Here is a 9,264-nt window from a genome sequence, read left to right as displayed (position 1 = left end):
TGGATGGATGGATGGATGGATGGATGGATGGATGGATGGATGGATGGGTGGATGGATGGTTAGTTGGATGGATGGATGGGTGGATGGATGGTTGGGTGGATGGATGGTTAGTTGGATGGATGGATGGATGGGTGGATGGATGGGTGGATGGATGGGTAAATGGATGGATGGGTAGATGGAAGGATGGTTGGATGGGTGAGTGGGTACACGGATGGATGGGTAGGTGAGTGGGTGGGTGAGTGGGTGGGTGGGTGGATGGAAGGGTGGATGAAAGTGTGGATGAATGGATGAACAGACAGGTGGATGGGTGAGTGGATGGATGGTTGGGTGAGTGGCTGGATGATGGGTGAGTAGATAGATGGATGGCTGAGTAGACATGTGCCCACATGTGTACTGGGTCACATTAGCCTGGCCCACTTTACCCGTTCAGGTTCTCTTAGCGTCCCTGATCCCTCTTCTAAGTCTACTGGATTTCATCATTCCAAAGACACTGAGGATCTAAGAAATTGGTGGGGGTAGGGCAGAAAGGGAGGGTGGTGCAAGATTCACTGAGACCCTGAAGGGGCAGGGTCCTGTGGGCGGGATCAGCTCAAATTAGATACTCACTGGGAGACTTGCCCCGGCCCTGCATGGAGTAGGCAGGGGTGCAGCTGCGGCCGAAGCGGGTGACTTTCGAGTCCAGGAAGTAGACTGGCCCAGGGCTGGTCTCCTGCGGAGATGCTTGCGGGGAGAGCCCAGGGTCTCGAGGGCAGCTCCAGTGACCTCGGCCCCAGTTGATGCCCTCATTAACCCTGAAGCCCCTGCCACGTCCTGAAGGGCAGGAAACTCAGCCTATGGAGGAGGGACTGCCCGGACCTGGGGCATGGGATCGTGTTGACCGTCTATGTGCTTGAAATCAGAGCTGTGCCCCACCCCCAACCTCCAACCTGTCAGCGGCCTGGGGGACCGGCTATGGGACACTTAAGAGTTGTGTGTAGAGTTAAAGTAACCAGGCCCTGAGTAAGCATCTGTCGGAGGAGAGCCCTGCAGAGCTGGGGTGTGCTAGCATGCGACCAGCCTGGGGCCAGGGCTTGAGTCGGGCCTCTGACAGCTGGTCCTGAGGAAGCTCTCCCAACCGGCCAGTCTCCTCCTCACACCAGCAGGATGCGAAGATGGAAGGGGAGATGATCCTCGGGATAGGGTGGTCTGGTGCCTGCACTTAATACTCGTGACCCTTACTGTGATGGCCGCTGCCACTGTTTATAAGCCCACTCTGGTACCAATGCATGTGGATCTGAGAGTAGTAGGTCTGACACGGATTCATGGGTTTAAATACCGTGTGTACATGTGCATATGTGACATGGTACGCACACATGAAGCATGGTCTTGACAAACAGGCACAGCCCCGCTCATGTCATTTCCCACCTCAAGGCCGTTGCCTGTGCTGCAAGATCTGCCTGGAGTCCCCTTCTTCTCACGGGGGACCAAATTCCTATTCATTCTACAAAGCCCAGCTCCCATGCCCCCACCTCCAAGAGTCTGCTCTGGACACTCAACAAAGTCTACACTAACCACCAGTAACCCAACTCCCCGTTCCGTCTGTCCCTCTGTCCCGGGATGGGCTCCTATGACTGGGAAGAGAGCCTGGAAGTCCAGGTTGCTCTGGGCCACAGACCCAGTTCTCAGTCCTTCCTAGTGACAGCTGCAGCTCTAACTCCCTTACGTGCCTCTGGGGCGCCTCAAAGGCTCCTGGGTTTGGGGTGGATGCTGATTCTGAAGGCTGGGAAGAGGTTGTGAGCCCCACCCCTCCAAAGGAGCCTCTGTCCACACGAATCAAAGTCCCCGCAGAGTAAAAACCCTTCCAGCCCCGAGCCCAGCACACTCAGGACCCCGAGTACTCTAGAACGCGGGGTAAAGTCACCTGCAGGCATCGCTGTGAAGGCACAGGCAGCAGACACGGCCTGCGGTCTCTCCAGCCTTTCCTGCCCAAATACGAAAGGCCGCCTCCCACCTCCCTGTGTCCTCTGGGACCACATGGCCCGGGAGCCCCCATCCCACTGACGGAGGCCTGGAGGCCACCCCACACGGGGCCCTTCTTTACTGATAGAGGCCAGGCGCTGTGGTAGCCACTTTGAAACCACCTAATTCTCACTCCATGAACCTCTCCAGGCTTCCGAGGTGTATTTGATCTTGACTACAACTTGGTAAGGACTGTGCCCTCATTGTTTACAGCATGGGAAACTGAGACACAGCTTTCCCGAGTCAAGCAGCAAGGAGAACACCGCCCACGACTCCCCTTCCATACAGAAATGGACCAGAGAGGCACAGCAGCTTCCCTGAGGTCACACAGTAGGGGTGATACCATGCACCATCCCAGCTTCCTGCCTGATCAGTGAGGGCCTGGGTCTAAGCGGCTAGGAAGTGCTCCAGTGGGAGATTGGAGGTCCACCCCCCACTTCCCTCCCACCCTCACCGGCCTTACCCTCACTGGGCCTCCGGAAGAGTGAGTAGGCAGGACCGGCTACCCTGGTGCAGTCATGGTTGATGTAGCCAACGGTAGAAGGCAGGGCATACAAGCCTGGACCAGAGCCTGTGACCAGAATCCTTGGGTTGCTCACCCTGATTGATGGAGAGGGAACCCAGGGACCAGCCCCAGAGCCCCCACCCACCTCCTAGCCAACCTCCATGACAGGGGTAGGGGAGGAGGGGCTGCCTTCCCCTGCCGGGGGGAGTGGGGACTGACAGGGGCTTTGTGAGTCATAGGAGGGAGGGGCACTTGGAAAGTCTGACCCCAGACTCAGAAACACATGGTCACTGGTTGGGGAGCTGACCCCAGACACAGACATACTGTCACCAGTGGGGAAACTGACCCCAGACTCAGAGACACATGGTCACCTGTAGGGAAACTGACCCCAGACATGGAGACACACTGTCACAGCTGCAGTGTTTGGTGGCCTCCACAAGAATGTCAGTCCCAGAGTCTGACTCCAGCTGCCTTGTTAGAGATGGAGAGCTGTGGTTTGAATAGGCCCTAAGATCCCAGAGTCCATGGCAGAGTCAGGAGACTCAGCTGCCCCACAGATCTCTTCATTTCCTGCCCCTGCACAGGCTCCCAACCTCTTTGCTGCCTTTTCTCCAAGGTCGCTATCAGCAGGGAACACACTGCAAAGGCTTCTCGGCTGTCATTGCTAACGTCCATCCCCACCACAGGACCTTTGCTGCTCTGTTGCCCACTGTATACTCAGCACCGGGAAAGGTGTCTGACTTTACAATACTGGATTCAGGGGCCCACAAGAATGCCAGGCTCACACCCATTCTGCAGGAAGGAAAATTGAGTTCCTGGGAAATGCAGGAGCTTGCCAGAAGCTCCTGCCTCCAGCTGGGCTCCCACACGTTCCAAGCCCCATCTGGGTCATGGGGATGAGAGCAGGGAAGTGTCCCACCTCCACAGGGCCCCTCGCCCACCTACCGTGCTCCAAGGTGGCCACCCCACAGGTCCTCCTCAGGCTGGTCTCCAGGATCTGATAGTCAGTGGCCCGCCGGCCCAGAGGCGCTGGGGTCAGCCGTGGAGCCGGGTCGCAGGTGAGAGTCCCCATGGTGGGCGGATGCCCCTGGCTCCTGGAGTCTGCTCCTTGGCCACGCAGCAGCTCTGGGCCACAGGTGCCGGCACTGTCCCTGATGCTGGCAGCTCCTGCGGGGTTGGCAGAGCCCTGGCCAACCACATGGTCCCGAACTGCACAGACGGCCCCTTGTCCCATGGCAGGGAGTCTGGGGCCCTGGCCTGATCAGGCTGGCCGGCGGTCGCTGGCCTGGAAGTGGGGCCAGGATCGAATGTCAGCCAGGCGGCCGGACAGTCCAGGAAAGAGTCCAGTGTCAGCAGAGCCAGTCCCTTGGGAGCCAGCCGAGCTGGGCAGCCCAGGCCAGAGCAGGCTCCCGGGAGCTGGAGCCACAAACAGGACACCCACAGCCTGGTGGCAGGAGGGACGGGCGAGGTCATGGGCAGCGTGGCCCTGTTTCTACAGCTGGGGAGGCTGAGGCATGGTCCAAGATTGCCACTCTGGGCCAAGAAGCATTCCTTCCTCCCCTCCTTCCCTCATCTAGGAAGTTCTCACTGAACACCAACTCTGTACTAGTTTCTGATTGGGCTGGGGTCCATGACAGGAAGAGACAGACCGGAGCTGATGTCAGGAGGCAAGAGGAAATAAGCAGTAAATGTACGAAGGAGCACTTCATACCTTAAAAGGTGTTACATGTTCTGCAAACAGAGAGCAGGGCAGGACAAGTGGTCACTGTGGGGAGATGAGAAGGCAGCATTTCAGGATAGGAGGGGGCCGAGCTGAGTCCGGGACAGGAGTCACGAGGGCCAAGGGGTGGCTGTGGTTGTCCAGGAAGACCCCCTCCTCCCAGAAGCCAGCGATACAGAGTGTCTCTGTCCCTGACACAGGAAGGCTCCCCAACCCCAACCCATGTCGGGCTCTGAGACCAGGCTCAGGTAAGCCTGGCCAAGCAGAATTCACATTCCTTGTCTTCAGAGAGACCTTGTTTGCTGCTGTGTGGTCACGCCCTTTTGCAGTGCAATGTGTTAACAGGTGTTCTGAGTGACCATTCGCATACCATACAATTCATTCCACAAGGTAATTTTTATGCATTCTATAATTTTTGCAACTTTTTAATCAAAATGTTATTGTCTGTGTCAAAGGTCATAAAACAAGTCTTAAATGCTATGTTAGAAAAGATCTTTCCTGGTGGTCCAGTGGCTAAGCCTCCCCACTCCTAATGCAGGGGGCCCCGGTTTGACCCCTGGTCGGGAAACTAGGTTCCACATGCCGCAACTAAGACCAGGCACAGACAAGTAAATAAATAAAAATATAGAAAAGAAGATCTTAAAATCAATGACCTAAGATTTCACCTTTAAAAACTAGAAAAATGTAAGAGTACAAGTGGGTGGATGAAGGGAGATTTTAAAAACGAAGTAGAAATGCATGAAACAGAAAACTGCAGAAAGAATTAACAAAGCCCCACCACCACCACCAAAAAGCTGACTCTTTAAAAGGATCAACAAGAAACCAGCACGGTGAATCAATGACATCCGGACAGGAGGCCAGCAGCACTGCAGACTTGGAGCCTGAGCGTGGGGGGGGGGTGGGGTGGTTGGGCGGGGAGTTGGGGGGGCAGGCGGCAGAACCGAGTCTGTGTGAAGACAGAGGCATTTACCGTGTTCCAGTCACTAGGTTACTAGCTTGGGACTCAGGCATCCTGGGCCAGCATCGCAGTGTTTAATTATCCTAGCATCGCATGAGAGGTGTGGATTCTGACCTCCTCTGGTCACAGGATGGGAGACAGAGTGGGGAAGGAGGGAGAGTGAGTCAGGGGAAGGGGGCGGTGGCGGTGTAGGGATTGCACAGAACTCTGACTCAGGTTTTAGAGCAAAGCTTGGCATCAAGGGCTTCTCCGAGGTTCTAAATCCTGCTCAGTTTTCCAGGTATGCTGGAATCTCTGGATTTCCCTCATTCTAAGGATAAAACCCAAGTCCTCCCTGTCTCAACCCTGCTCCCCTCTACCCTGGACTCCTAGCCCTCAGCCCTTGTCCACGACCCTGTGGCCACACCAGCCAGCTTCCTGCCGCTTGGATGGGAGCCTCGGGGGCCTTCACCTGCTCTCCTCCGCAGAGATGCTCGCTTCTGCCCATCAGCCCACAGCCAGCTCCATCCTCAGGCATCGGTCGCCCCGACACTCAATGAGCCACGTGCTCCTTAGCAGAGTCGTGGACAGAAGTGGGAGATGGGGGATGAATACCCACCTCCTTCTCCTCCTGCCCATGGGCGCCTCTCAGGGACCCACACTGGCTAGATGTGCAGGAGCCCAGAAGCTGGTCAGCCTTGGGGCCCAGGACACGGGGTGGAAGGACCCAGCCCTCCCCGTTTCTGGGCCCCCAGCCCAGGCTCCCTCGGTCAGCCCTGGAGTGAAGAGGGCTGGAGACCCAGGACTTGGCCCTCACCACCTCCACTTCCTCTCCGTGACCAGCCCCTCTGGGATGAGACCCTACATTCAGAATCCAGGCAGGGCTCCATTCCCCTTTCTGACTGTGAGATGCCAAGAGCTAACACAGAGTTGGGGGGCGGGGGCAGCGAATAGGAAGGACAGGCAGCCTGAGCCTGTGCAGGGTGTTCGGGGGACCCTCAGGCCCAGGCCCCTCCCCACTCGAGTTCATCCCCCTCTAGCCTGCCTGGCCACCACTGCTGGCCGGCTTCTCTCTCTTTAGCCCAGAAATCTTCACTCCAGCAGGCGAGCTGAGATGTGAACAACTCAAAGTCTACATGGGAACCAGCCGCATTTTAATCCAAACTGACATGGGCAGCAGAGGGCAAGTCAGAGAACTTGAAAACGGAAGCCCAGCTGGGCATGAGAGCGGGGGCTCAGGCCCAGCCGCGAGGCCCCGGTGCAGGCAGAATCCAGTGAGGCTGCCCGGCTAAGCCGAGGCCTAAATATGGCCAGTGCTCCTCTGATTACAGCCCTCATCACAGCTACTAATTTTACCAGGAGAGCGCAGCGCACCAGGCAGTTTCCGGAGCCAGGGAAACAGGGATGAACAGAACACACAACCTCCCCGCCTCTCCTTTCCACTTAGACAGGCAGGCAGGTAGTGCCCTGGAGAAGAACGGGGTGGGAAGGGGGTGGTCAGAAGGGGCCAGACCCGTGGGTGTGCAGCCTAGGAGGCCTCAGTGGGGAGGAATCACCGGAGCAAAGACCAGAGGGAGGTGCGGAGAGAGCAGGAGACCTGGTAAGAGGGAGACCTGTGCAAAGGCCCTGAGAGAGCCCTCCTCCTGGCGGGTGGGAGGGGCCGCGGGGAGGATGAGCGAGGGACTAGGGCAGGAGGGGAGGGCCCGGGGACGCGGAAGGCTCGATTGCCACGACTGGGGAACGCGTAGGGAGCGGGGTGGAGTAGGGACGCGCCTCGCTCTCTGCTCACAGAGCCCTCTGGCGGTTTTGGGGAGAACAGGCCATGGGAAGCACTGGAACCCTGGGCCTGGGAGAGGGGAATAAGGGGCGGAGATGGGGGTGTCTTGGAGGGGTGATGGATGATAGGGAGATGATAGGGCGATGGTGGCGGGGAAGGTGGGAAGATGGGAGGGGGAATTGGGGGCCGGGGGATGGTCGGGCCAGCTGAGCAGGGATGGAAGAGTGGGCGAGCAGCAGAGATTCTGGGTCTACTTTAAAACTGGAAACAAGGTCTTCAAGCCGATTTGAGGGAGGGAGGGAGCTACAGAGCCCCAGGGCTTTGGTTGGCTCATCTCAAAGGATGGAGCTGCGGGTACCTGGGAGGGAGCAGAGTTGGGAGGGGCAGGCTTTACTTATTTTATTTCATTTTGTATAAATATTTATGGGGCATTACTTTTTTTTTTGTCAGTTAGTTCCCCAACTAGGGATTGAACCCACTGCCCCCTGCAGTGGAAGCAGTGAGTCTTAACCACTGGACCACTGGGGAGTCCCAGGGCAGCCTTTAAATGATCATGAGTTCAGTCTTGGGGTTGGGGGCTTGGGGCTCCAGTGGGAGATGCACATGGACACACGGTGGACCAGCTATACAGGGTGGGCTGCTGGTCATCCATGGGTTCTGCGGGTGCAGGTACATCTTGGCTGTGAACTTGAGCAGGTGGGAGCCCTGGAGACTTTGGAGCAGAGGAGAGGAGCGGTCAGCATTAGGAGAGAGGCGTCAAGAGTGGAATCTCTGAAGGACCTGAGCTCAGACCAGCTGCTTTCTTCAGCAGTTTGCTGTCCTTTCTCCCCAGTCCTTCCCGTCTCTCTCTCACACACACACACACAGAAGAGGCGAAGCTGTGGGTGTCCTGTCCTGGGGTCAGCACATTGCTGGCCCAGACCCGGTGCACAGCCAGCCACAGAAGAAAGGGGTGGGGGCTATTGACACAGCTGAGCTGAGGTCCCCCACCATCTCTAAAGCTGTCTGGGGGCTGAAAATGAGAAGCTGGATTTTAGGCCAGTCTGCTGTTCTGTTCCTGGCATGGTGGGTGGGGCGGGCCAGGGGCAGGCATTCTCAGGATGCTGCCCCACAGAGTGTCAATTCTCTCTCTGCCCTCTGGCCTGCGATCTCTCACCTCCCACCTCCCCGGGGTGCTCACGATTGTCCCTTGGCAGGGCCTGACTCAGGTTCATGCGCCTTGGTGGCTGCCTGCCCCTTTGTTCCAGGGAGGCGGGGATCCTAACAAGGAAGCCTTGTTCTTCTCAGACAGACAAGGATCCAGCAAACCTGCCAGCTCCCCTTCACTCAGACCACCAGGGGCCCTGCCAGGTGGGGAGGGAATGGCTCTCCTGTTCGGGTCCTTGGCTGCACGCCTGCCTAGTCCCCATTATGAAGACAAACACAAGGTTCAGGGGAAAGCAGGCTCAAACTGGGGGACTGAGAGGGTCTAGCAGGCTTTCCTGAGGCCCACCAAGTCTGACCTGACCACAACCAGTTCCTATCTCCCCTCGATGGCCTTCCCTGTCCCTATGGGTGCCCCTCTGGCCTCCTTGCTTTCCGGGAGCTCGCCAGGCAGCTCCCGCTGCAAGGCCTTTGCATATACTCTATCTTCCACCTGGTACACCCCTTCCCACACAGATGCTTCCTAATTCTCATCCCTTACCCCAAGTCTTTGCTCAAACCTCCCCATGTGGCCACCCAATGTCACCCTACATATGCCCGACCTCCACACTGCCAATTCCCCTTTTCTCACTGCCTTTGTGCGTGTGCTCAGTCACTCAGATGTGTCCCAGTCTCCATGGACACAGCCCGTCAGGCTCCTCTGTCCATGCGGTTATCCCAGCAAGAATACTGGAGTGGACTGCCATTTCCCCTCCAGGCTTCCCCTCTCGAGGTTCGGACCCAGGTCTCCTGTGGCTCCTGAGCTGGCAGGTGGGTTCTTTTCTGCTGAGCCACCTGGGAAGCCCTTCCCACTGCATTCATCACCCACTAATACAGGATAGCACTGACCCCTAGTGCAGGGCTGGGCTGGGGCTTGTGAGAGCCGGCTTAAATTTGCAGAAGTTTTATGTGCAAGCTGATGTGATGATGGCAGCTTGAAAGCACCCAAGAAGGGCGTATTTACACCCCAGGAATTAGTATGTGCCACAGAGCAGGGCTTTTTGCCTTAAAAGTGCTAGCTGTTCAACATTTATAAGCACACTCTAGTGCTCCAGAGCTAAGTCGCTTCAGTCATGTCTGACTCTTTATGACTCCATGGACTGTAGCCCCCAAGGCTCCTCTGTCCATGGGATTCTCCAGGCAAG

General features: G+C 57.2%; 1 protein-coding gene across 1 annotated transcript in view; it reads right to left on the bottom strand.

Annotated features, from left to right (window-relative positions):
• Positions 1-3,713, bottom strand: part of ODF3L2 (outer dense fiber of sperm tails 3 like 2) — a 4,919-nt gene extending 1,206 nt beyond the window's left edge. Inside the window, exons 1-3 of the mRNA XM_040241568.1 lie at positions 3,449-3,713; positions 2,462-2,569; positions 607-720 (exon numbers count right to left, since the gene is read on the bottom strand). Coding sequence (XP_040097502.1) covers positions 607-720; positions 2,462-2,569; positions 3,449-3,575 — 349 coding nt within the window. The 5' untranslated portion in view covers positions 3,576-3,713. The remainder of the gene's footprint in view (positions 1-606; positions 721-2,461; positions 2,570-3,448) is intronic.
• Positions 3,714-9,264: the final 5,551 nt, after the last annotated feature.

Source organism: Oryx dammah, unplaced genomic scaffold (assembly GCF_014754425.2).
Source record: "Oryx dammah isolate SB20612 unplaced genomic scaffold, SCBI_Odam_1.1 HiC_scaffold_5, whole genome shotgun sequence".
NCBI lineage: Eukaryota > Metazoa > Chordata > Mammalia > Artiodactyla > Bovidae > Oryx > Oryx dammah.
The sequence above is the reverse complement of the archived record's forward strand: the minus strand, read 5'-3'. Positions and strand labels throughout refer to the sequence as shown.